Source organism: Neomonachus schauinslandi, chromosome 4, assembly GCF_002201575.2.
Source record: "Neomonachus schauinslandi chromosome 4, ASM220157v2, whole genome shotgun sequence".
NCBI classification, from domain to species: Eukaryota; Metazoa; Chordata; class Mammalia; order Carnivora; family Phocidae; genus Neomonachus; species Neomonachus schauinslandi.
This window is the reverse complement of record NC_058406.1, coordinates 184359609-184386935: the sequence shown is the minus strand read 5'-3', so window position 1 is coordinate 184386935 and position 27327 is coordinate 184359609. Positions and strand designations below refer to the sequence as shown.

The 27327-nt window shown below is 54.9% G+C and overlaps 1 protein-coding gene across 2 annotated transcripts in view; it reads left to right on the top strand.

The window, feature by feature from the left end:
- TRAPPC9 (trafficking protein particle complex subunit 9) overlaps positions 1-27327 on the top strand; it is a 572354-nt gene that overhangs the window by 409362 nt on the left and 135665 nt on the right. For both annotated transcript variants that reach the window (XM_021688817.2, XM_044914681.1), the window contains one exon: positions 20588-20741. In XM_021688817.2, coding sequence (XP_021544492.1) covers positions 20588-20741 — 154 coding nt within the window. The remainder of the gene's footprint in view (positions 1-20587; positions 20742-27327) is intronic.

Genomic DNA, 27327 nt, shown 5'->3' with positions numbered 1-27327 from the left:
CTTGGGGGGCTGCCTGTCCCCTCTGGTTTCCAAGGCTCGCGCCTGAGGCCAGAGCTGCCAAGCTCCAAACCACTGACGGCGGAGTTGCCGCGGGCTTCAGCCGTACCTTCTGGACTTCCTCAGCCTTGTCTTTCATTCTGGGTCCTGCAGCTGCTGGCAGGAACTCCTCTAATGCTTGACGGAGTGTCTGTGAGGAAGGGAAACTTGAAGCATAAGTCACGCGGAGCATTTTCTAATTTGGCTGTGCAGCTCAACAGCTCTGGGGGGCTCCCATTCTTCGGCGTCAGCAGAGCTGCTCCGACAGGCCCCCGCCATCTGCCACAGCGGGACACGTCGCCGTCCGGTTGCTGGGCTCAAACAGGCTTCGTCTGGTCTCGCGTGGGCGCGCTCCCCGTCCTCGTCTGCCGCGCGGGGCTGGTAATCCTTAATGGCTGTCTGAGAAGACGTGATGGTCAGAGCCTCAGCCTTACTCCACCGGGCCGACAGAGGATGGAGGTCCGGGCCCTGTGTGCAGACCGGGCCGCCCCAAGGCGATGGCCGCACACAGACAAGCCGGGTGCAGGGCTGGGGGCTTTGGTGCACACCGGCCGGAGGCTCGGGCCTGAGCTCTGGGTTGCTGACCCTGTGTTCCCTGTTGCCGCGAGACTCCTCCTCCTCCTGGGGTTCCACCAGTAAGACATTGTGCTTGAAGACTGCTGTTATCTGTGTTTGCCTCACGGGCAACCTGCCCGATCGCTGAAGTGGGGTCTTCTCACCTGGCTCCCGACGTGCTTGTGAGGGTTGGAGGTGAAGGGCTCCCAGTGCACAAGTGACCGTACCTGGCGGTGTTCTGCCCTCACGTTCCTTGTGTTCCGCTCAGAAAGCCAAGCCCTGCCCGTGACCTCACGCTCGTCAAGGTCGAGGTGGGTTGGAGTCGTGTGCATGCTGCCGCCCGTCCCCTGCTGGAGCAGCCTGCCAGGTGGGAGCGTGGAGCTGGGGCCTCAGACTTGCTTCCTGTGCAGGGCAGCAGGGCTGGAAGGGAGCAGGCTCTGGTGCCCGAGGGCCGATTCCAGCAGGGCCTTAGCCTGCCGTGCCTCAGTTTCTGCATCTGAAAGGGGGCCCTGCAGGGTCGTGAAGAGTCCGTGACCTCATGTGCGTGTCTCTGTGTGGTGAGCGCTCACGGTGTCCCTGTTGTGATTTCCCCATGGTGATAACCCCGTGTGGCCTCCTTCCCTCTGCCTTCCTCTTCTGAGCCTCTCCTGGGGAAGTCTGGGCCTCCAAGGGCCTGGCAGTCACTGTGATAACTTGAAAATGAAGTGTCTTTTACAAATTTCCTCTTCTGTGGGGCCAGATGTGGAATGCCTCTTTTTGTATTTGACAGGTCTAGAAAGATTGAAATTGTCTTTGAATATTAATCTTGTCCCTATTACCTTTTCGTCCTTTTAATGTCTTAGCTGGAGAGGAGCTTATAAATACCACTAGTCTGTTTCCTTAAAGGCCTCCGTAGTGCTCACTATCCTGAACGCAGAACAGAAGCTTGATTCAAAGCTTCGGTCAGTCGTTAATTCCCTTGTTTTCCAGCGTGATCCTGAGCCATCCGTCCACCTGACCTGCGGTGGTTGAGGGTTGCCAGAGAGAATTGTTTGGGGTGCATTTAGCTGCCCTGCTCTTGCTCACATTGTGTGTCAATGACAGGCCAGACGTGCCATCCGTGGTGCTCAGAGGTTTCGCTCTGGCACCTGTATGCAACAGCAAGGTTTCGAGAAGCAGCAGAGTCCGGTCGCAGCACCTGTCGGTGACGTCCGTGGCCTTCTGTGTGCCTCTCCCGGGCCCAGACACCCTTCCCTGCGAGGGGACTGTCACCGCCATTTGGCATCGGGTCAAATGAGATTGCAGTGTGTGAGGCGAAGAGCTGTGGGCTGGAAGTGAGGCTGGAAAGGCTCCTCACGTCAGCCTGTTCTCGACCCCCCTCAGTGAACCCCGCGCGGCCTCGCTGGGGGCCCCCTTCCACCCACGCCCACGAGTCAGGCCATGGCTTTGTGTCCTGAGGTTGCAGGATACATGCAGAAGCATGGTGTCTGAAGAGGCACAGGATCATCATCCTGAGAGCCGAGGAACCCCGCACGTGGAGAGAGGGAAGCCGGCACGGCCCGAGGCGAGGGGCTGCCTGGGCACGGAGAGGGCTGAGCTGCGTGTTTGTCCTTTTTGGCAAATCTGAGGCCAGTGCTGTGTTTGAGAATGGCTGTGTCATAAAGTGATGTAAAGGTACCTTTCTTAACTAAAATTTACCAGACTTCGTTTTATCGTGGTCGCTCTAAGTTTTAAGTACATTCATTTGTTGTTCATGTACTCTGTGCCACACGATGCACAGCCTTGGGGATGTTCGTGTCTAAAACGTGGCAGACACGGTCCCTACCTGTGTGAGTTTTGTTTGGGAAAGCAGCAATAAAAGCATCTAAAAGCTAGAGGTTAGAGGATGGCTTATTCATTGTCTTTTTTAGGAGAATCGCTTTAAGTTTTGAGCAAGCAGAACCAAGGATAATTGTTGATTTCACTAAGTCCTTGCTGGTCACAAATGCACCACAAAATACAGTTGTCCTCAGAGTGTACGACCCGGTCCAGCGCAGCCCCTCCCCACCCCCCACGTCCTCCTCCTCAGGGGTGTTTCAGCACTTGGTGTTTACATTAGGGATGGCAGGAGCACAGAAGACCATGCACTCCTCCTCCCAGCAAGGCTGTTTCCAGGGGCCCTGCAGCATTCCAACACAAGTGCAGGGGGAAAAGCAGACAAGCCCCCCGAACAGGCCTCATATAGGATTTGGGGGCTCCCAGGGGGGATCAGGTCCGTGCTTGCTAATGAGAAATATGGCGTCTGTGCTGGGAGGAGGGGAGGGGCCTGCAGGTGCAGAGTCGTGACAGTGGCAGAGCCCAGCATGTGGCCGAGGAAGAGTGACAGCTCCACGCCAGCCGGCACACCCTGGGGGGAGGCAGTTGCCCTGGCTGTTTCCACGTGACACACAAGGAAATCGGCCACTGGGCGGGCAGTCACTTGGTAGGCCAGGGTTTGAGCCCAGGTGTCGCTGACTCTGGAAGCCACATGTTGGTCAGGTGGTTGAGAGGCCCCGTCATGGAGGACCGTGGTTCTGGGCTGAGACGTTCCCACCACATCTTTCCGTGCCTCTCGGTAGAAGGACAGTGGAAGCAGTCAGCTGCACGTCTTCCACGTGTGCGACTTGGTCAGTTTAGACGCTGGGCTTCCTTCGGTGCCACGGTGCCACCGTTCGTTCTGAGCTGTGTCCTCCCTGTTGGTACGTCATGTGGGTCTCTCTCTCTCACCGCTGACCAGTATTCCATTACAAGGATGTGCTGCTCTTTATCTGTTCACTTACCTGTTGGGCTTTTGGGTGGTTTCTCCTCTTGGACTATTACAGATAAAGCTACTGTGACCGTTCACATGCGAGTCTTTGAGAGACTCCTGTTTTCATCTCTCTGGGAAATACCAGGAGCCGGCTCACGGGCTCATGTGACAGGTCTGTGTTTGACCGTCTGGGAACCCACCCAGCTTTTTCTGGGGGCTGCCCCTGGAAGCTTCTTATGTCTCTGTCCGCCCCGCACATCTGGCCAGTGCTGGATGCGGCCGGGCGTGTGTCTGGTCTGGACATGCATTTGCCAGGGACCGTGGATGCCAGGTGGCTTCTCCATGACCTCCTGCACACGCGTTGCCCTTCATACACCTTACGTTGCAAAACATCTGTTTCAGTCTCTTGCCCATTTTTGGTTGGGTTGTCCATTGATGCTCTCAGCATGGAGTCTGGGCACAAGTCTCCTGTTTGATGCACATGGTGTGAGGAGTCTCTAAAGTTTCAAATTTTGGTGAGGTCCAGTTTATCAGTACTTACTTTTGTGCTTGGTCTTCAAGTTCACTTAATTTCCCCTGTCATTTCTGTTCTATTGAACTCATTCTGTGAGGTTACTCAAAAATTCTATTGTATTTTTAAGGTCTAGAATTTCCTTTTACCTCTTTTCAAAAATATTTTCTATTTTCTTACTGTAAAGTCTTATTTTTTTTTTCATTCCTTCCAAGTGTGTTTTCCTTTATCCTGGGGAGCATGGTTATATTAGCTGCCATAAAGCCTTTGATAGTCCCAGCATTTGGATGAGCTTGGGGTTGACATCATTGGTTCTTGAGAATTGGTTGCATTTTCCTGGTTTTTTTTTTCTTTTTTTTGCCTGGCAGTTATTTTAAATTGTATTGGGACATTGTGAATGTCATTTCTGTAGACTCTGTTACTCTTTATAAGGCTCTGGAGGACACTGATGGCTTGTTTTGGCAGGCAGTCTCTCTAGTTAGGCTCTGATTGTGAATTACATCTCCCCTTCTTTGGGTGGAGGTCAAGATCTTCACTCTTGACTGCACACCGGTCACACGTGGTTACACGTGTGGTTTGGGTCTGTCCACGTGTGACCTGGAAATCTTTAATAAGCAACTTGGGACTTCACAGCATTTGTCACTTCCTGGGGTGCGCACACTTCCCATGGCCAATTTCAAGCTCCCGACACGACACCACTGAGTGCAGCGTAGGGAGGAGATGCCAGCAGCTGGCTCCCGTGACCTGTATGAGCGGGCACACCCTGGGTCTGGGCCCCCCTGGGCCCCTCAGGGTCAGGCTGTGGTACTTGCACACGTGGTTCCAATCTCACATCAGTTCTCCACCACTTTACCGTGCTGATCGGGATCTGTCCTGTGTACACACAACTCAGGTGAATCTGAAACATGTATGTTTGTGTGGGGGGGGGTCAAATCCCAGTCCTGTTCCCTGAGCCTTTCTGTGTTGGCTCAGGGGATCCCCCTCTCTGGCTCGCTCCCCTCTTGGATTCCCTCCACACATACATGTCCTGACACTTCTGGGCCCCCCCCTTTCCTGGTTTTACATCAGAGTTGCAGCCCTGGGGAAAGGGAGAGGGACCGTGGGAGGCCACCCCTGTGTGGGGGGCTAGTCTCGTGCGACTCTTCCCTACGCCCTCGTGCTTGCATTCTTCCCCCAGAGCTCAGGAGGCTGTTTTTGTATCTGTCCGGACTTTGCTTTGTCGTCAGTGGGGGCGGAGAGGGCTGTGTCAGGCTCACCCCACCTGCTCGGGCTTGGAGGGCTCGGTGTGGCTTTAGTCCCCTCTGTTCTGCCCTCTGCGGCCACACAGGACAAGGCTGCCCCCCTCGTGCTCATGAAGACCATTCAGGTTATCAAAGGCAGTTCTCAGTGATTCATTCAGCAAACACCTGTTGAACACTTCAGTTCCAGGTTTGTAGAAGATGAGGAAGACATAGTTTCCTCACTCTGTCCAATTCATGGTCTAGTGGATGGAGAGGGGTGAAACAGGTGTGTTGGGAAACTGCCATGGACAGCGGGCACAAACCACTGGTGGTCACTGTAGCAAGGATGTGGTTCTCATGGGGTGGGAGTGGGGGACAGGGCAGACAGAGCAGGCTTTACAAAGTGGGTCCCTGAGGAATGAGCCAAGACCCAGCCCCGTGACTGCGGAAGGTCCCCTGGGACTGGGTGTGTGTGTGTGTGTGTGTGTGTGTGTGTGTGTGACGACAGTGGAGGACTGAAGGTGCCTGGGCCCAGGCGGTGGGGGGCCTTTGGGGGCCTTCCTGCGGAGCTTTTGAGTGTCCCCTAGGTTCCCTTCTGCCCTCTGGGGCTGGATTACGTGCTGGGGTGGATGTGGTAGATGGTAGGAAATGATGCCAGCTACTATCGTCACCTGAGTGTATACTCAGTGCCCAGGACACAGCTTGCAGCTTTTAAATACCCAGCACTGCACTCTGGGGTTGGCATCATTATCATTATTTTTATGCGAGAAAATGCTTCAAAAGGCCAAATGATTTACCGAGGATGACACAGACATTGAGGCAGAGCTGGGATGCAAACCCAGATTTCCACGTCTCTGCAGCCCTGAGCTCCGTTTGTCACCCTGCACAGAGCTCAGGGCCCGGGCTGGGAGGACAGGCCGCGCCCTGGCAGTGCCCCTGTCCCCAGGCTTGGCGCACACCTTCCAGGTGTGTGCGGGGAAATCTGTTTCCTATTCCTGGGTGTTCTCATCTAATTTAGGAAATAAGAGCTTTAACTTAAAATCAATGAAATGTGCAGTTACATGTGATAGCACTTTTTGTTGTTGTTGTTAACTAATGGCAACTGATTTAGTATGATTGAGGCATTTTGTTAACAAAATGGGGGGATTTCATAGACTTCGTACCAGTCAGCTCTGTACTGAGTGGTTCTCTCTGGGGGCATAATGTTCCAGCCATAAAAAGACTTTGGGGCTGCCCCTTTGTTGAGCCAACATTTTCTTCCTCACCCACGTGTCAGGCACTGTGTCTTGCGCTAGGAAGGTGAGGACAGATAGGTCTCTGCTCGTCATGCGGGGAGAAATACACATTCAGTGCTGATCTTTTCAACAAGACACTTTTCAGAGAAACTACTAGAAGCACAGAGGGTGAGAGAGGAGGTGGTTCGGAGGTGACTCAGCCTGGTGAGTGTGGGCCGGTAAGCAAAGTGCCACGTGAGCGTGAGCGTGGCGTGGCGTGGCGTGGCAGCGTGGGGACAGTGGCCGCGAAGTGTGCCGGCAGCGGTAGGTGGCAGGCGCCGGTGTGGCTCTGCGGTGCTTGCCCGGGCTGCAGAGAAGATAGGCTGAGCCGTTCCGAGGGTGCCAGGCAGCAGGGGCCTGGTGCAGACCGTTCCCAGCCTCACGATGATTCGACTTAGGTTTTCCACCTTGCGCTAGTGCAGAAGGGATGTGGGGCATTTGGGGTGTGGACCTTCTCCCGGGCTGGTGATGTGCAGGGTGGTGGCAGCGGCCGCAGCCCCCAGCCTGCCAGTGATCACGAGGGCCACGTGGACATACCGTAAGCCATTCTGGGCCCACACAGCCATCCTGTCACTTTTTGAACAGGAGTCCACGTATTCCATGAGACAGTCAACCCTTTATCATAATAGGCTTTGTGCCGGATGGTTTGCCCACTGGAGACTCACATGAGCACGTGGAGGTGGGCACGGCTCAGCCGTGCGGTCGGTAGGCTGGGGATGTCCCATGCATTTTGACTTTAAGATAGTTTCGACCTAGGATGGGTTTCTTGGGACGGGACCCTCTCTGTGTGTTGTTGCTGTCTTGGTGATGGCTCTCCCGGGGACTTTATCAGAACAGCTGCTCCTGGAAATAGGACGAATTAAGTCCCCCACTTCTTGTTTTCCCTCCCACCTGGGTTCAGGGCCAGGGTCTTTCCCAGGATCACCCCAGCCTCCTCCCAAGTACCTGCCTCCATCTGGCCTCTCCCAGCCCCCACTTCCATGAATGCAGCCCTGTGGCTCTGGGGCTGCCGCCCCCTGCCTAGGTCCCTCTGAGGCTGCGTGCTGCATCTAGGGCCACATTATATTCCGGACGTCGTTCTGGGGTGTCCCTGCAGCTGTCTGGCCCACTCACAGCTCCCCGGGCACGCACTCCTAGTCCAGGCTGCTCTCAGCCGCCTGACTCCATCAGCATCCCGCTGAGCTGACGTCTGCTCTCAGACCCGGCGGGGTGCAGACGAGGGCCACGTATGTGTTAGGGGTTCCTGTTTTTAAAAGTTCACCCCTCCCTGTGACTTTTGCCTCTTTGAAAGAATTTTGGCCTTCAGAAAATGTGTTCTAATTTTTATTTGCCAAAGGAAATCCCTTTAATTCTATGTCCGTGTTCTGTAAAGATATTCTGTATTTCTGCTGTTTGTTGATGGCCACGCAAATGTGACTTTGCACACTGATGACAGTCAGGCAGTTTGTGATTTGTCTGTCTCTTTGAGAATTCTATACCTTGGGAACTTCGTTTCCCCGATGGCAGTTCTCTTCTGGGCCATTGCACTAGCCTTCACACTAGCCTTGTCACCGGTGACTCCGTTCGGCTCCTTCCAGAAGCACAGGGATGACTGCTGCCTCCCTTCCGCTAAACCTCCTCAACCCCCTTTGTCTAAAGAAAGCTCTGGAAGCTCTAGGACACCCCTTAGCAGGGCACGGAGGTCCCCTGGGGTCTGCGTCCACTTGTCTTATGCTTATCTAGGCAAGCGGGAGCCCTTTAGATCCGGGACAGTTTGTATATATTGTGATCCATCTCCTGGGTGCAAGGTACAGGGCGCTGGGAGAGGGGGGCACCCCCACGTGGAAGGAGGCAGGGGCAGGTCTGCATAACCTGGCATCTTCCCAGACCTGGGGGGCAAAGGGGACGGGGCGATGAGGCCATGCAGGAGGTGATGTGGCGTGCAAAGGGCCAGGAGGAGAGCAGGCTTGGGCGGAGCGTGTGTCTGGTTTGGGATAGATGGAGTCTGAGGCCCCAGTGGGAAGGTACATCTACGATGACGATAGCAATGAAATAATGAGAACTTTTCAAAGGCTTTCTTATTAAGCATCCGCTGTCCTAGTTAATCCACAGATCACCTCTCTTTAGACAGGCAGTGTGCTCACTTTACAGGTGACAAGCTTGAGGCTCGGTGTTCGGGACGCCCCTGGGGCACAGTGCGAGTATGGTTAAGTAGAAAGAGCACTGTCTTCTGGCAAGAGAACGCAGTCCGCGGAGGTGACACATGCGCTTCTGGGCTCGGCCCTGGGGACTGGTTGGCGTCTGCCAGGCCACCTGTGATCCTCTCTGGATCACTGTGATGGGAGGAGCCCTGGCTCTGCCGGGCACAGGCGGTACCCCGCCTCTCTGCCCACCAGGACTCACACGCCGATCCCCACACGTGCTACTCTGGCCGGAGGCCCAGCTCTCTCTTCTGTGGGGTTCAGACTCTGCTGTGGCAACACTCACCACCTGGGGGCTACTGAGATGTTGGACATCCCGGCAGGGAACCTGGCCGGTGGGGAAGTCCTTGGCAAGGGGACCATGCCCTGGACCCCAGCGAGAGCCCCCATCGCTGAGATAGGAGAAGCAGGGGCGTAGCCCTGCAAGGTAGGGGAGTTTGCACCTAACGTAGAAAGATTTCTGCCAAAAGGGCTGAAAACAGCATGGTGACTTTTAAAGCCTGAGCTCCACTTAGGGACGTGTTTAGACAAGGGAGTCTTTATTTCCAGGGAGGATAATGGAAACACTGTTGTCCTTCAGCATGTTCAGTATATTTTCATTCACCTTTGAGATGGATCTTTATAGCAGGGTCCTCACCCTGCGTTCTGATCAGTTTCCCCATCTGATCCATCTGTGGCTGCTGTACAGAAGCTATTTTAGGGTCACTCAACGCTGTTGGTTCTTCCGCTTCTGATTAGCTTGATGAGGGAAACCGCTACGGTCTGTCTTAAATCCAGATGTCAACACCACTTCCATGTGTTTCTCTTGCATTCTTTCTTTGGTGACATACTAGGGAAAAAGCTGCCAGAGATGTTCCTTTTTCTTCTCACTGTGTCTCTGTTTTTCTGGGCCTGGGGTTGTGCTGAACAGTGTCCTGGCTCTGCCCTACTCCCCGAGCCCTGCCCCTGTCTGCTCATCTTGCCCCATCCCTGTGGTGTGTGATCCTTTGTGATGCACCCAGGAGGGTTGCCTTCTGGCTTTGGAATCTTGGACCCAGGCCCTGTCACCTGGACCGGAGGGAGGAGCTCGTGCTTCGCTGTGGACGCTCCTGGGTGCGGGTGGTGGGCTCTGGGTGCCCCTGCTGGCCCTCGCTGCTCCTGGCCACCCTGCACACCCGGGGCTGCAGAAGGACACTTGGGGCCAGTCCTTGCCTGGGCCTCAGTTTCCTCACTGGCTCTGGAAAGACAGTAAGACCCATTCCTAGGATTGATTACAATGGAGATCATTGCAAAGCCTCAGTCACTGTTCTTTTCCTCCTGCAGCGGCTGCATTTCTGTGCTGTTTTGATTTCCTCTCTTCTGAAAACCAGCCTTCACAGTCCTCTCGGCGTGGGCCTCCCGCCCGGCGGGGCACAGAGGAGACGTGCACAATCCTTAGTGAGGCTGTGAGAGCCTCATTGTCTGGCCCCCGCCGACCTCTCTGGCTCTGTCCCTCTCCAGTTCCCTGTGTCCAGTTGTGTTGACATCGCAGGGTCCCTTGCTCACTCTCCCCCTCTGTCACGCCCGGCTCGCAAGGGCTGCTCCCCCCTCACCTGCACCCCTCTGGTGCTCGGCTCCTCCCTGCCTTGCTGGCCCCAGCTCAGCCAGCGCTTCTTTCCCGCCATCCCTGACATGGCTGGGGCAGGGTTAGCTGTCCCTTTCCTATACTCCTGCAGCATCCTGAGCTTTCGTGTGGCCTGGCGCTTTCCATCCCCACCGCAACCCTAACAGTTTGCCCGTGTCTCCAGAGGGAGAGGCCCTGCTCCTGATCCACCTTCGGTCCCCGTGTCCTGAGCTTCGGGCCCCCTGCATGGCAGCTATGCTCTGCACACTGTTGAGCTCACCCCAGGGTGGGTCGTCCTGGGTTCCTGCCCCTTAGTGTGGCCCTGGGCGGCACCCCTGTTGGAGCCACAGTGTGACTGATGTCCTGTCCGGCCCTCACACGTTAGCTGGCAGAGCCTCAGGGGGCACTCACGTGCCACGGGAGCAGGCCCTGTGCCTCCGCAGCCGTGTGAGGCCCGCCCCTGGCCGTGGGTCAGGAGCTGCCCCCGGCTGGGCAGTCCGCTGTGGCACCCACCCCTGTAGAGACAGGCCGCCCGGGGACGCAACCGCGTCTTCTGCCTGAGTGACGGAGGGGACGCAGGCTCTGTGACCATCACACGGTTGCTCCTGACCTCCCTCTTGGAATCCAGCAGAGCACTCGAGTGAACGTAGAAGCTGCTGGGAAGAAGTTTTGTCCTCATGCTCCTCCTTCATCTGAGAGTGCGCAGAAGCCTGAGCGGAGGCGGCCGGTCCGGACCTGAGCTCCTGCGACGGGTGGCTGCCGCGGCGGCCTCTTGCAGCCTTCCCCGAGCTCAGCATGACCTTTGAGAAAAGCAAAGCCCCCCAGGCTGTCAGCCACAGAAGGCGGAGTGCCAGCATGGCTTAGTTTCGGTTACAGTTGGAAAAGCCGGAGGGAGCCAACCCTGATTAGGCACCAGCTGTGGGCCATGGCCCAGGCCCTCTCCTCCATGCCGTCATGCGCTGCTCACAGCCACCCTGTGGGACAGGCTTCCTTCCTGGCGAGGCCGGGGAAGCTCAGGGACTGGCCTGAAGGCGCGGCTGAGTGGAGGCAGACCCAGGCAGAAACCAGCTGTCTCAGACTTTAGAAGACTAGCGGGAAACCAGCAAGGAAGCTGATAGATATTTTAATCTTTGAACAAATTTCTCCAGAGTAGCCAGTGAAGAGTGTTGGAGGAAGACCCAAAGCCTGTCCTTAGAGACGAGCCGATCGGGGGAAAGGATTTCTGATGCTTCAGAGAGGACAGGCCCGCACCGGCCCGGTGCACGCTGCTGCCCGCGGAGCTCCCCGGGGGCCTTACGGAAACCAGTGGGGAGCACAGGTGTGAGAATCCGGCAGCAGCCTTTGAGCGGGGCTTCCGTCTAGCGTGAGGTTTCTGGTTCCCATCTGGGCCGGGGCTGGAAAGCACGGAGGAGACCCGGTGGGAGGGGACAGCTGAGCCCTCGCCGAGCCGAGGGTACGGCAGGAGGCTCAGGCTTTCACGGTGGTCTCGGTGAAATGAGGTTTGCAAACTCCGGACAGTGAGTGAACAGAATAAATACCTAGTGCTTCTCAGGCATTTTACGCTTCACAAAAAGCCTTCATAAATGCTATCCCATTTGATCTTTATTACGATAACTCCCTTAATAGCTATAATCTTTGATAACAGCTTTATTGAGATACGATTCACATAGCGTACAGTTTGCCCATTGAAAGGTGCACACCTCAATGATTTTTTTTTAGCATATTCATGGAGTTGTGCAACCATCAGCACAATCCATCTTAGAACATTTTCCTTGCCCTCAAAAGTAATAGTTATACATTTTTAGCACCAATTATATGCCAGGGGGTTCAAATGAATTCTCCACAATCCTGACTAACACTGCAAAGGAGGGTATCCATTTTACAGATGCAGAAACTGAGGCCTGGAGACACTCGGGTAACTTGCCTTTGGCCACAGAGCTCACGGGTGACAGAGGATGGGTTAGGACCCAGGTCTGTGTCGCTGCAAGCCCATGCTCCTTTGTCCACACTGTTCTCCATCCCACGTGGGGCCTCACGGTGAGGTGACCCACCCTGGATCCCACGCCTCGTCAGGAGTGACGTCGGGGCGTGAACTCCCGTCTGCTGACTTTAACTTCTGCCCCTTCACATGGTGCTGCCGAGGCCACGGGGAGGAAGACCCGGGCCTGGCTTCTTCCTGCCTTTCCTGGACGTGTGGCCACATGGATCCAGCAGGGCCAGTCGGCCCTGTTAGGCAGGGAAAGCTGCCCCGTGGGAGGCCGGGTAGAGGGAAATCAGTTAAAAGTGGCGGTGGCCCTCACTCTGCTTCCTGCAGTCCAGAGAGGGAGGGTGGCCAGCAGCCTGAGGACATGAAGAGGGAATCTCATTCTCCCGAGCCCTGTTGTCTGCTGAGGAAGCTCGTAAAGCAAATGTTCCCGTACAGAAATGCAGAGTAAGGCCTTGTGCTTCCACAGGAGCCCTGGCCTCGGTGGAAGGGGCTGCTCTGTACTTGCCACACGGCGGGCCTGGCTTCTCTGCAGCTTCAGCTTACACAGAAGAAATATGTGCAACGTTTATAAAGGAAGTATCTGTGCGCAAGGGGGTATTTCTGAGGCTGCACGTGCAAGCGCCCATCCCCTGACCAGTAGTCACAGAGCCAGTCCAGCCGCGGAGGCACAGCAGCGGGACCCACCCTGTCCTGGAGCCCCGGGCGAGATGCAGGTGTCTCAGAGGCTGGGAAAGCGGGGCAGGCAGGCAGGAAGACCTCGCAGGGAGGCCGTGTCAGCTGGGTCTTCCAGGGTGGGGGGAGTGAGCCCTCTGAGGTGGGGCCAGGCGGGCAAGGGCAGTGTTGCAAGGCGACGGGTGCCCTGAGCATAGGTCCTCTGTGGAGGGCAGGAGCACGGGCTTCGAGTCCACCTTCTGTCCTCCCAGCTGGTGACCGTGGTGGGCTATTTGCCTCTTGTGAGCTCCGTTTGCCCGTCTGTAAAATGGGTGTGTTGAGTAGAGAGAGAGTGCGTCTCTAGGTGCTTTCGTGGGTGGCATGTGGGGGTGTCTTCACTGGCCCCACTCTCCTGTGGAACCAGCTGGACTTTGATGAAGGAACCAAGGTGTTCAGACCAGACAGTCACTCTTCTGAGAATCTGTCCCGCCAGTGGGAGGCCACTGTCACCTGACAGCCCGTAGAATCCCCACCTGCCTTCCTGAGCTCATGGAATCCAAACCCAGGAGGTAGGTGGGTTCCAGACACCTCCTGTTTACGATGAGGAACTTGAGATTCAGACAAACCAAACACCGCAGAGATGTGGCCTTTACCTCTGAAGGAGCCTGGGCATCTATCTACCTGACGCGGGCATATGTGCAGCTTGCCCCAGCCTGTGCATAGAGCAGACTGGGTGGGGGGCGGGCACTGGGCCTCAGACCAGTGCCCGCCCCCCCCAGCCCCAGGCTTGGTTGTAAGCTGAGTGGACCCCTAGTCCAGCCCTTGAGCCCTGTAGCCGCACAGACCATGGCGGCGGCTGGTGGGTCAGGCACCTGTGGACACTTCGTTTCTGGGTGCCCGTCAGGTGTGTCCCTGGAGTTCAGGAGAGCAGGCATGCCTCTCTGGCCCCCTCCTGTCATGCCTGCTTCAGACTCCAGGCTCTCCAGGCCAGGTCCTGGTGAGGTGTTCCCCACCTCCCGTTTGTCATCTCTGTGGCCTCGGGCTAGTTACTTAGTTTTGCTGCATACAGATTGAATCCCTCTTGGGGCTGCTGTGAACGCAGAGCTGATAGCAGCCAGGCGGCCTGTGCTTGGTGCGGTCCCTGGTGATGCTCTGATTGCACTGTGCTGGGCTTTGATTTTTAGAATCCAGTGTATCTTTTCTCTTCACTTAAAATTAATAAGGAAAGGGGGTGCCTGGGCGGCTCAGGCGGTTGAGCATCTGACTCGATTTTGGCTCAGGTGGTGATCTCAGGGTCGTGGGATCGAGCCCTGCGTTGGGCCCCGTGCTCAGTGGGGCATCTGCTGGAGATTATCTCCCTCTCTCTTCCTCTCCCTCTGCCCCTCCCCCCTTAAAATAAATAAATAAATCTTTAAAAAATATTAAGAAGGAAGGGTTTTTCTTTATTGTAATTGATCTATGAGGCTTAAGGGGAAAATTATCTTCTTTGGGTGTGATTCAAATGTCAGTGTTCCTGCCATTTTCTGGGCTGCTTAGAGCCCCTCCTCAGTCAGGATGGATGTCTCCTCAAGGTTGACTGCTTCCTTTCACTTGGGTTGTACTTCATTAGAAAACCGAATAGGCTGGTCTAGTCAAGCAGACGCCCATGTGATGCAGCACATAAATTTAGAATAGCAGTGTTATAACTATCAATTATCTCCCAATGAAAGTTCAATTTAATTATATGTGGATAGCCCTCCTAAATTCGACTCCCTGATTTGTATTTAAATGTCATCATTATGACTTCCCTGGTGAGGTTATCAGCTGTTCAAAGACTGAATCATATGATATTTTTAAAAACCACCGCTTTTATATAGACTCTTCAGAATCACAGCACCTTTTTCTAGTGCCAACTCTTGACTATTACTGTCACATTTGGCCATAAAATTAAACGTGAAAATTGGCATTCAGCAGTGGTATTAATTTTATTTAACTCCGACTCATCAGGGATGATCGGAATGGAATCTCGGTGGCGAGCGTCTGGTGGGGAGGCCAGACAGCACACCCAGGATGCTGCATGGAGACTCACGGGTGCATTTGAATCGAGAGTCTCTGCGGTTCCGTGAGCGGCCCGAGGTGATTTCTGTAGCTGTGAGCGCCTTGGGCTCTTCATCTGGGATTTGGGATTAACCACCATGACAACAGCTGCTATTTATACAGGGCTGCTGGTGTCCTGGCCACTGGGCCGACCATTTTGTGTCTACTGTCTTACTTAATCCACACGAAACCTTCACAGGAGGCGGTTTAGCCCGTCTGAGGTGAAGAACCTGAGCTGCAGTGTTCTGCGCACCGTGAGGGACCCGGGAGGTGATGCCACCGTTCTAGGAGAGGCTGTGGCGTGAGGGTGTGTGCAGTCGGGCGGCCTTGGGCAGGGCGGACGTTTGGATGCCGTTGCTAGGATCTGACGGAGTCCTGTCCCGGCACATGCGTGTGGGGTTGGGCCTCTCCCCCATCTGGGATTCAAGCCTGGTCCCTGCAACTAATCCAGACGCCCCCTGGCAAAGTGCTAACCACACTTACGCACGTGCCCAGACTTCTTCATAGAGTGCACAGTGAGCCAGCAGGCATTCTCCCTACTTTAGAAAACGAGGTTGGGTTAGAGAAGGTAAGGGGTATGGGCAAGATACACAGATGACTGAGAAAGCCCTCAAGGGGAGCTGGCGGCCTAGCCCTGGAGATTGTGATAAGAGCCAGGTTCTTCTACCCTCTGCCCATCTACTGGAGACCAGGTGCCTCCTGGCGTCCCTTGCAAATGTCCTCCCGCTCCTCAGACTGCCCTGGACAGGGAGCCCAGAGACCAGATTCTTGCCCCAGGTCAGCCACCGACCATAGATCACGCACTCTTGTGCCCGGCATCATGTCTTTACTTGATTACAGGTAGAGACTGTGCCATTCTTGACCATGTGGACGGACCTGGAGGAGGGATTGTGCTAAATGAAGTAAGCCAGACAGACAGGGACAGACACTATAGGATTTCACTTACATGTGGAACCCCGACACACACGAAAATGAACCAACGAGGAAGCAGAAACACCCATAGATATGGAGCCCAGCTAGTGGTTGCCAGAGGAGGCGGGAGGGGGTGGCGGAGGTAGGCGATGGGGATTAAGAGGTGCAGACTCCTGTTCTAACATAGTAAGTCACGGGGATGAGCGGTGGGGCCCGGGCAATGCTGTCGGTCATACTGTAACACACTCACTGGCGGGAGTTCGGGGGGTGGTGTGGCGGTGTGCGTCACTGTGCTGAATACCTGAAACTAACATTACGTGCCAATCATACTTCAGATAAGAATGAAAAACACTAAAAACCAGTAGAAGCAAGCAACAAGAACAACAGAGCCATCCTGAGCACAAGGTGTCGTGTGAAGGATGACGTCCGTGCTGGCGCCAGCCCCTGGTGAAGGCCGTGCCGTGCGAGGGCAGGTGCGCTCACCGTGGGTCCTGGGCCCACCCGCTCTCCTCTCCTTTTCTTTATCTTTTCTGAAGATCGTGTTTTCCAGCTTTGCTGTGATTTGCCCGAGGTTCAGCCATGGTTTTGAATTATTTTTTAGACACTTTTGTACTTGGGATTGCCCAAGTACTCTCTGACTCGCGTGGCCTCCCCCCAGATAAAAGGAGTCCCGTGGGTATGAGCTTAAGCCCGAGTGAGGAGGGCTGTGCCGGGGAAGTTGTCCTCGACAGGTGCCTCCCGTGCCTCCTTACGGCTTGGTGCTTCCTTGTTGTTAGGAAGAGGGCTTGCTCGCTGAGCATATAGACGTGAAGTCGTTCAGGGCATTAAGCTGGTCCCTGCCCGTGGGCTCGTGGTGGCCCTTGTGCCTGGATAAGAATGTGTGAGTCCTCAGCCATCCCTCTCGGGACTGCTGACTGCATTTCCAGGCCGTGCACCGGTGAGGCAGAGCGGGGTGTCTCTCTCCCTCTCTGCCTGCTGCCGTGTTGGTGCCCCCGTGCACATCCCCCCAGTTGCTCCCATCCCCAAGAGCGCTGCTGCCCCCAGTCTGCGTGGCTTCCTGACAAAAACAACAGCCTCAAGCCATGATGGCGGAAGCCAGTTACGTAGCTGGGCTCAGAGCCAGGGCAGCTCCTGGGGCAGCAAGGCGGAGGGCCCCTCCCACGCTTCACGTAACACAGCGGGTTCCGGCAGGTGGAGAGCTCACGCATCAGGACTCAGCTCTGGGAAGACAGGTTACCAGTCACACGTTGCCTTCCCCGTCCTGGTACGGAGGACGGAGGAGGGGGTGGTGATGCTTAGGGGCTGTGTTCCCTGTGGTTTGGGGAAATAATCCTTGGCTTCTGGAGTTGGCATTCTGGCTCTGGGATTTTGAGCTGGGTGACCCTAGTGAGTTACTCAGCTTCTTGGTACCTGAACGTTATCGTCTGTGGGAAAGGAGGGGTCCTGCCCTCAGGATGCTCACCAGCATTGCGTGTCGCAGGCACTGGGGGTGGAGGCACTTGTGAATTCGGGGAGCAGTGGTTTGTGGATGTGGCAGCAGGCTTTGCCGTCCCTGGCTCTGCATCCCATGCCAGCTCTGCACACAGCATGAGCAAAAGCTGACTTCCTGTTAGGTGCTCTGCCGAGCAAGAGAGCACCAAACGAAGCTAAGAACAACACAGTTGCTCTGAGTCTGTGCCCCAGATGCGGGGTGGCCAGCTCTGTGGCATGGGGCAGGGGCTGATGCCCACAGAGCTTCCTCGCCTCTGTAAGGAAGCAAATCACACTCCTCTTCAGGAGTGTTGTCATCGATCAGATGAATGTGTGTGCACATACTTAGCATGGGGCTTGGCGCAGAGCAGGTGTCCAGGACATTTCATTTCCTTCCGCCTTCCATGTTGTGGGCACACCTGGCTTATAATTTCATCAAGGGTGGAGGGGGATGATGCAGTCTGATGCTTACTTCGTCAGAAATTGTTCAAAAAAGCTCTTCAGAAAAGCACACCAATCTAACCCCAGTGGCCACAGCGTCCAGTGTGTGTTCGGACCCTGAGGATGCGGAGTGCTGGCTGGACTCTCTCCCTCGTGTTCAACAGCAAGAGCCTGGGGTCCAGAATGTTTCCAGACCCATTTTTAAAGGTGAAAGTTATTAGTTGCTTTTGGGTTACCCGGTGATGAACTGAAATTGGCCTTTTTAGTGAAACCTAGGCAATATTCTGACCTTTTGCTTGAAGAGAACACTCGTTTGCTTCAGTCCACTTTCGAGGTGGGGGACTGGGTAGAGCCCTTGCTGAGTGGGAAGTTAGAGGTGCTCTTGCTGCACACATAGACACCTCACAGGGGAAGAAAAGTATGGACCAAAAATGGCTGATAAGCTTCTGAAAAAATGATCAGTCTCAGGAGCGATTCAGACCTGCCAATTAGAACATCAGTGAGGTAGCATGTTGCCTCTTCCTAGTGAAGACTGAGGATCCATCACGGCCAGTATGGGAGGGGTGCAGCATGTGGGGCACCACCCTTGCCGCCCGGGGCACGCACCTCGTGAGAGCCTGTCTGAGAAGGAGCTCGGTGCTCCACCCTACTAGCCTTGACCTTTTCCGCCCTCTGGATTCAGTCTCTGCTTTGAGATATGGGCTCCCCACACAGCATAAATGTGGACAGGAAATTGAAGCACAAAGATGTTTAGGATTTTTTTCAATAGTAATTTTTTAAAAAATTGGGAAATCTCTGAGAGTCTGAAAGTAGGGTGATTGTTAGGTAAGCGATGGTACGGCCGCACGAAGGGACATCCTGCAGACTGATTTTTGGTGATGTGGAAGTGTTCATAGTGCATTGAAAGTAAAACAAGGGGTAAGGGGTGCTTGGGGGGCTCAGTCAGTTGAGCGACTGACTCTTGATTTTGGCTCAGGTTGTGATCTCCGTCCTGGGATCCAGCTCCTAATCAGGCTCCCTGCTCAGTGGAGAGTCTGCTTATCTCCCTCTCCCACTGCCCCTCCCCCTGTGCTCGCTGTCTGTCTCTCAAATACATAAATAAATCTTAAAAAAAAACAAGGTGTAACGTAGGGTATGTATATATTTATGTGCGTGCACATGAATAAGATGAGACGTATAATAACTTATACACATACAGATGGAATCATTTGAACTACACTGAAATACAAGTACTTAGGAAAAGGAGCCTAGAATTAAGGTATCACAGTTAGAGATAGGCTTGAGTCCTTTTTACTTTTTTATGCTTTTTGCTATTTTCCCACCTTTTTCAGTAAGCCTGTCTACTTTTACAGTCAGAAAGGAGAGTCCATGTAGCTTTCAGACAGAGTTCTTGTTACGAAATGCCCCCTGTTCTTTGCTGACACCGAGTCTCTCCCTCTCTGGGACAGCTGAGCTCCGGACACTGCCTGGCCGGAGGCCGTATATTTACGGGCAGCTCAGTAGTTTGCTCCAAGCGGCCAGGTTCTCAGGATCTCTGCTTGGGCTACAGTCTTATGCGCAGACACCCTGAGTTGAAGAGCGGTCCCTCCTGAGTGGTCCGGGGAATGGCCCCAGAGGCCACTTGGCACGTGCGGGCTTGGCGGAATGTTCTGGCCACAGTACCGTCTGTGATAGGGCTGCACGCCCGCTCTGATCCTCTGGCTGACTCTCTGTCGTCTCTCAATTGGAGCCAGAACTTGAGGGGCCTCACGTGAAGAAACCCCCTTCCTCCCGCTCTCCTTTCATCCGTGCACGTACCATACCTTTATGAAGTACCTCCTGCATGCTTGCTTCTTGCTAAGAGGCAGGGTCTCGAGCATCAGTGAGACACAGCCCTGCCCATGGGAAGGTCACGGTCGGGCGTGGGGGCCGGCTGCAGGCAGCCAATCAGAGGGCCCGGGCCCAGCTGCGGTAGGCCTGGGGGTGCAGCCGAACGAGAACGAGGTACAGAGGTTGGGCAGCTGCGAGGGGGAAGAGGTGAGCATTGGCCCGGGGTGTCGGGAAGGTGCTCCATTCCCTCGTTCATTTGTCTGGGGGCTGCATCGCTGCGGCGTGCAGGCATTACCCCGGCCTGGGCAACCGTGACATGGCCACGCAGATCTCTGCCCTCAGGGAGCTCAACTCCAGTAGACCCGATAGACAGTGAAGCCCACAGGTAAGTGTTTTACAGCTCGTGATAGACGCCACGGCAGAGATTAATGGTGTCATGGTGGTGGGGCGAGGGGAGGTGCCTGGAAGACCTTCCTCAAGCTCCAGCTTCAAGAATGGGGGTTCGGGAGAGGAAGCTCCCAACTTGGGAGCAGTGAGCACTAAGGCTAAGGCAGGAAGAGCCTGGGGTGTTCTAGAAACTGCCAGAAGGTAAAGAGGGCTGGAACCAGCAGGTGGGGAGGCTTTGGAGAGGTTGTGATCATTGAGCAGAAACCTGAAGGGGAGGGTGTCACAAGACAAGGTTCTGGATTTGGAGGCCAGAGGGCGACGGGTGGGGCGCAGCTGGTGGGGCGTGGCGTGTGTGAGCAAGACGTGTGGCTGAAGAGATGACGGGGGGCGCTGCTGAGGAAGCTTTTGGGTCGCCAGGGTTAAATGATTCTCGTCCTCTCTGATTTCCCACACTGCATCCTGTCTGCCTTGTCCTGGTCCAGAAATGACGTTTGCTCTGGGGGTATGTGAGTCTTCTCCGAGGTTGGGGTCTCTGACTGTGTCTCCGGTTCTAGGCTGTGTGTTGAACCAGCTCCAAAGCCAGTACTGCCCTGGGAGTCCATTACTTCTTTTCCTTGGAATGAACCCGTTATGAGTTATTGACTATGATGATTCATTATACGGTCTCATGCGGGCATGTGCTGGTTCTCCAGCAGCCAGCAGAAGACGCTGCCCTGCTGATTCATTCTCTGCTGTTTCCCCTTCTCCTAGAATGGCCATTCAAGTGGACAAGTTCAACTTTGAGAGTTTCCCAGAATCCCCTGGGGAGAAGGGACAGTTTGCAAACCCAAAGCAACTGGAGGAAGAGCGGCAGGAAGCCCGCGGCCTGGAGATCGACAGCAAGCTGGACGTCCACTGGAGAATCATATCCTTTTCACAGCGGCCGCCTTGGCGCTTGGTGCACCCTGCTTGGGGCTTCTGCCCACTGAGAATTACCCCGGGTGGGGGGGCTTCACCACCAGATGCTAGGCACACAGAGCTCAGAAAGGGCATGCCAAGGAGATATGGACCATGGGTGTCCTTCCTCAGCCCCTTCCTGGTCCCAGGGCCCCACCCACAAGGTGTGGATTCAGGGTGAGGAAAGGCCGCCTCCCTGAAATGTCTCGGGTCCCGTGTTTCTTGCCAGTGTTGATGTTTGTGTTAGTGACACGTTCTCACGCCAGCCTGTCATTGCTGGGCTTGGGGAGCGTCACAGAGTGACAGCTCAACACAGGACGCAGTTGTCTGGGAAAGTGGAGTCGTGTTGCGCAGCTCCCCGAGGCACCAGAGTGTTTCAGGAAGGTGTGCACGAGAGCGCCTGGCACCATACAGGCCCCACACCGGACTCGACATCACGCCAGAATCCCAGGTGCACGCGTGTGTGTGCTCGGCTGGCTTACAGAGCCCCTGCTTCGGGTGGGGTATTCTGCGAGGCCCCCGAGAGGCCGAGGGGGAAGGAGGAGGCCTCCACGTGGCTTCCTGGCCTCGTTGGGCGTGGCTGTGCCTGCCAGGGGTTCAGTGCACCTCAGGGGCTGGGCAGAGGTCGTGTCGAGTCTGCGAGGTTCAGGGGAGGAAGCTGCGGGCGTGGGGCAGTCGGGGAAGGCTTCACAGGAGGGCTGACATTAGAGGGACTTTTGTAGGGTGGGGGATGCCCTAGAGGTCCCGGGGTGTGAGAGGATGGCTCACGTGGAACGTCTCCCAGGAAGAGGCAACTCTGATGTGGATGTCTTGGTCGCCTTGTTCACACGTGGATCCTGTGCTGTGTGGTGTCAGGTCATCCTGGACCATCTCCTGGGATTCTGGAAAGATCCTCAGTCTGCAGGGGGGCAGTTTCCAGGAGTTGAGGCACATTCCTTGGTGTACACTAAAGAGAATCTTGGGCTGGTAGACCCCCGTGCCCAAGGAGCTGGGACACAATAAGTACTTCCCATGTTAAATTGGAGGATTGGGGAAGCAGACATTTAAACCCTGTGCCTGGGAGACTCTGCATGACAGCGGCCATCACGGAGTTCAGGCGTTTGTCTTTGTAGAGCAGGACGTGAGAAGGAGGGATGACTGGAGTCCTCCCTCTCTCGCTGCCCCCGACAGCCAGTGTTTGCTGCTGGAATGAGCAGAGTGGTGGAGCCCAGCGGGAAGCGGTGCTCACCCCGCGCACAGTCCCACCATCTCCGTTACACCTCCCGCTTCTGACTGGTACTCTCGTTCCACTGGGGAGAGTTGAGCGGAGTCCCGTGAGCCCAGCCGGGACGTGGTGGGGCTGGCTGCCCAGGGGGTAGCAGGCAAAGCACCGTTCCCAGCCCTGTCATCAGGGAGGGTCGAAAACCTCTGTCCTGTTGGGGGACAGCAGAAGGCCCATGGCCCTCCTGTCCTGGTATCTGTGGTCACGATGCTGAAGCCGGGGCACTGGGGTTGGAGAGGTTCTGTAAACTCTGGATGTGCAAGTCTCCACGTGAGGTAGGAGATGCCCTTCTCCTGGGCCTCTCAGGGCCTTTGCTTCACACAGGGAGCTCTGTGCAGAGCCAGGGGGCCTGGTTGCGAATGAGTCGCCTCAGCCCCGTGGAGGAAGAGGCAGTGTGTTTGGGGGGCCCGGCAGGAAGGCATCCGTCCTCCTGAGTGGTCTCACTCTGGGTACAGATAAGAACAGGAAGCCTCAAAAGTGGGGGTTTGCACCCCTGCTTCCCCTTGTGCCAGGGCCACCGCAGCACCTGCTACAGACATACCCGTGACTTCCCAGGTGCCGCCCCAGGGCTGGCCCTGTCATTCACCACGGTGCATGGCGCTGCCGCCCCGTCTTAGAGATGACAACCGCCGGTCACGGTCAGCCGTAGAAGTGCGGGCACGGACACCTACCAGAAGCCCTGGGCGGGGATGTGCTGCCTTCCAATGGGATGATGCTGACCCTCAAGATATTTATGTTCTCTGAAAACAATGACCAAAAATGTGCTGAAAATATCTCTGAGTCTCTCTTCTTTTAGCTTTGCCTCCTTTACGAGGTTGGCATCCCCGTCTTCTGTATTGGCTTAATAATTCATGCGACAAATATTTACTGTTTACCACGTGCCAGGCACATCTGTCTCCTGGATGTACTGATTGGAAGTTTTTGAGAGACTGCCCCTATAGGCAGATTCGATTAAAGAGAAAGAATATTAAGGATCTCTTTCTCTCTCTCTCTCTCAGCTGGCAATGACATCTGGCTTGGGATGAATAGCAGACTTTTGCTCTTGTAAACCTGGATCAAAGCAGATGGAAAGACCAAAGATTGAACTGGCTAATATTTTATTATGCATTTTAGTAATATTTTCTCAATATTTAGACTTTATACAAAAATTTGAGCCTAATTTGACACTCATCTACAGTAATAAAAATGGTCCATATGTAGCATGTAAGGCTGGATAGATATGTTTCCATGGGAATTGTGGATCTTGCAATAGACGCAGGCTAACCTGTCTCCATCATGTCTGCAATGACCAGATGAGCAGCTGGGGGACGCCAGGAACTCCAGCCCCACTGTTTACCTGGATAACAAGCGCTCACGTGCTGGGCCCTGGAGATGCCCCCAGTCTAAGGGAGGAGAAGACTCAGAGATGGGTACTTACAGCGCAACCTGGAAGGGCTGAGGCAGGATCCTTCCTGAGTGAGGGCTGGCACATTGCAGAGCTGTTCATTCCCTGTGACTGCTAACATGGCACGCAGACCAGAGAGGTGGTGGGATCCAGGGGCCTCCCTTGCACCCTCCCCCGCTCCTCCCTGCCTCTCACCTCCCTCTTCCCTGCCCGCCATCCTCAAAAATCTGTATGAAGCTCTTTCTCCTGCGTTACCTCTTCCTTATCGCCAACCTGAGCCTGGTCATTTTTAAAGGGACTTTTCCCCTTCGGCAAGAGGAACTGGCAGGTGTGTAGTGTCTGTGCGGGTTTCTGGGGGCGGGAGGGTGGCCTGCCCAGGCGGCATCGGGCCCGACATCGATGCTGTCTGCATGAACACACCCTTGCCTCCCGCTGCCCAGCACGGTCCCCTTTCCACCTTCTTCCCTGCTAGCTACTGCCGCTGGAAGGTCTTTACTGAACTCGGGAAACCTTGACATAGCCGACCTTGTTGTTAGCAGATAATAGCCGTCCACGTGTAATCTGGAAGACACCTGTGTTTGGCTTTAGGCTGCTGCACGGTTGGGGCCGGAGCCCGGGGTCTGAAGGCCCAGCTCTGCTGCTGCCCGTGTCCCCGTGGGGAGGCTGTGGCCTGAGGGGCCCGTGTCCCCCTTTGTTCAGCCAGGGTGAGAACAGCTACTCCAGTCTGCTGTTAGGGTTAGTTCTCACAATCCTATCTGCCCTTTTGATCACCTGCCAGGTGTCAACCAGGATCTTCGCATTTTTCTGACCCGAAGCTGGCAAAACTGATAGTACTCTGGTTTGAAAAACAAGTACATTTTGGGAGTTAAAAAACTTACCTGAGCTAACATAGCCAGGATCCCCAAACTCATGTTCTTTTCTTACTGACTGCTTGAAGTGAGGCCCCATGGTCCGCATGTAACCCTAGCTCCTAACCCTAGAAGCTGTCTGCAAGGGGAGCCCCCTTTCCTGCCGGCAGAAGTGGAGCTGCTTCCAGGACCTGGCTCGGAGGAGGCTCATCCTGCGCAGAGGGCCGTGGGCCGGGCCTCAGCCGTGTCCGCACCTCCACCTCTGATTGAACCTGTCGCCAACGGTCCAGGATTGTAGTTCTGAGAACCCCTCAAAGTAGCTGGTTCTGGGGTGGCTGGAGATTGGCCATGTCTGTATCCACTTTCCACTTGTAATTCAGAGAGGACAGTCCACCAGCGTCTGACTGAGTCTTCCTCATCCTTGATGCACGTCCTATCTCCCAGGGAGCCCACTCTGTCACTGACCTCTACCTCTTCCACCTCGCCCAGCCGGAGCTGCCCCTTCCCTTGGACTCCTGCAACACTCAGTGCCCGGCTCTCATTTGTTACAGTCTTTACCAAGTACGGGAAAGTTCATTTTTTTCCCAAGTTCACTGTCCCCTTGCCAGGCCGTGCTGTTCTCGAGTCCATGCTGTGTCCTGTTCCTTTAGCAGCTACTTACTGATGACCTGCTGTGTGCTGGGCTTGTGCTAGGCACCGGGGAGCTCCGTGATGAGCAAAATCAGGTGTGGGCCCTGCCCTGATAGAGCGTGCTCCTCTCCTGGCCCCAGTGCTGTGTGTAATCCCCCAGCATGTAGGTATTAAAACCATTTGGTGAATGCATAGCTTCCATCTCATCAACGGAGCGGACTGAAAGTTTGCCAGCTTAGTTGCACTATGCCGAGGGTTGTGATGAACATGTGAGGGGAGTTTTAATGAACAAAAGTCATCTTATTGGAAGCCTGGCTCCTTTTCCAGAGGGCAGCCATGCACAGACAATCTGTGCTGGAAACAGATGAAGGATAAGTGTGGAGCAAGCTCGGTGTCATCTCACATTCTCATTTTCCTTGTTTTTGTTGCAAATCTCCCTCCAAAGAGCATTTCAGGGGTTGGTGAGGTACTTGCTGACATATCAGAATCCAGCCCCAGGTAGGTTTCATGGCAAGAGCTGGGCTCACAGTTCAGCTGATCCCTGTAAAGGCCAGTGATCCGGACCATCTGGGCAGCGTCTCCGCCAGGTGGTCTGATAAGCACGTGTCTCCTCTGTTCTGTCTGGAGACCCTTTGGAACCATCTGGCTGCTTTGAGGGCTAGGTAGAGACTCAAGGAGCCCAACTGCAGCCTGGGTTTTAAATGCCTAAGGACTGATGGCCCAGAGCCGGAGATGGAATATCTTTGCAGCACGCAGAGGTCACTTACATGCAGGTAACTAGAACATGGAAGGACACGGAGCAGGGTAGCTATTCTGAGCACAGGGCCGTGCGTCCGGAGCAGGCTGTGCGTTGCTGAGCAGTGTCTGTGTTTGGCCTTGCAAACACCAGTTGCCCTCTGTGAACCCAGGAAGCTCCACAGGCTATGACATTTGTCTCTGGGTTTTGCTAGAGTTTCACAAGCATAAGCCTACAACGCTATCGGCCCAGTATCCTCAGTTTAGTTGGTCCTGACCAGGACAGCTGGCCTGGGACATGACCACACCTGGCTTTTCAGTTTTCCAGACTGCGTTCTTTACAGTAAGGAGATTGTGCCTTCAGCCAACCCCCTCCTCCCTTTTAAGGCAGGGGCAGAGATTAAGCTGTGGGCAGTGGACTGCCGCAGCCCACCCTTGACCCTTCCTAACTGGCTTGTGGTTTATTCTCCAAGATGCTCTTAATGGAGCCATGTCTTCCCATCCCCTGAAAAAAAAATTTTCTTAAAACAAGATCCCTTTAAAACACGGTACACTGTGCTTTTCCAGTATTCATGTCAGGAGAAAGGGTTTAATCTAAATGACTTTAATACAAACAGCTCCTGTTGTCAGTACAGCTATTTTCTTGACCATCTTAAGTGAAATGCAGGGTTGCGTTTTGTGTCTGCCTTGAGGGAGTTCAGCTTCTTGAGCTGTTGCTAATCACTTGGTGCCGAGGCCTTCCATCCCATGGTGGAGCAGCGTTGCCAGCCCGAGAGAAGCGCCGTGCCCAACCTCTGAGGCTGTACCGTCTGGGCTTGTGGACCCAGACTTGATGGCTGTCTCCCCCGAATCCAGACATGGAAGCCATGCACACCTTAAAATTCCTTTGAAAGGAGTCGGTTTGGCACACAGCACAGATTTCAGATTTGGCTCAGGAGAGTGGGAAAGGGCTTCCTGCGCATGCAGAGCACTGTTTCAGATCTGTGTGTGAGCGTGTGTGGTGTCTGTGTGTGTGGGCACATGTGGTATAGTGTGTGTGTGAACATCACACAGACCGATATGCACACTGTGTGTGATTGGGCGTGTGTCCTGCTGGTATACCTTCCGTGTCCTTTCGGTGTGACAATTACTGTGCACGTGCATCTCTATACATGCAATGACCTCTAACGCCCATCTGGCACCTACTAAGGGCCAGGTGATGTTCTGAGTGATTTATATGGATGGGCTCACTTAATTTTCACAAAGACCCCTAGGAAGTAGTTTTAGGCACATTCCACAGATGAGGAAACTGAGACCCAGTGAGATTCTCTCACTTGTCCCAGGTCTCCAGCCAGTGAGGGGTGGAGCTCGGATTTGCACCCAGCCATCTGGCTTCAGAGTGTGTGCTCTTGGCTCTGTGCTGGGGACAGCAGAAGAGCATCTGGTCTCTGCCAAGACCTTTGTGCTACCCCCATTTTCCAGAGAAAGCCGAATGAGGTTGCGGTATTCCTCGGGCACCCTGCTGATTGGTGCTGCCCCCCTGCGGGGTTCTCCCCACTTCACCTGCTCCACCTTCTGCCCAACAGGACGGGCAGAGATGAACCATTGCAGACTGTCCCTTGGCAGCTCACTGGGCCATGTGGCATTTTCTGTCCAGTTGGGTCGCTGACCCCAGGGAGCTGAGCCGAGATGCAGGCCACCCCTACTGGGATGAGAA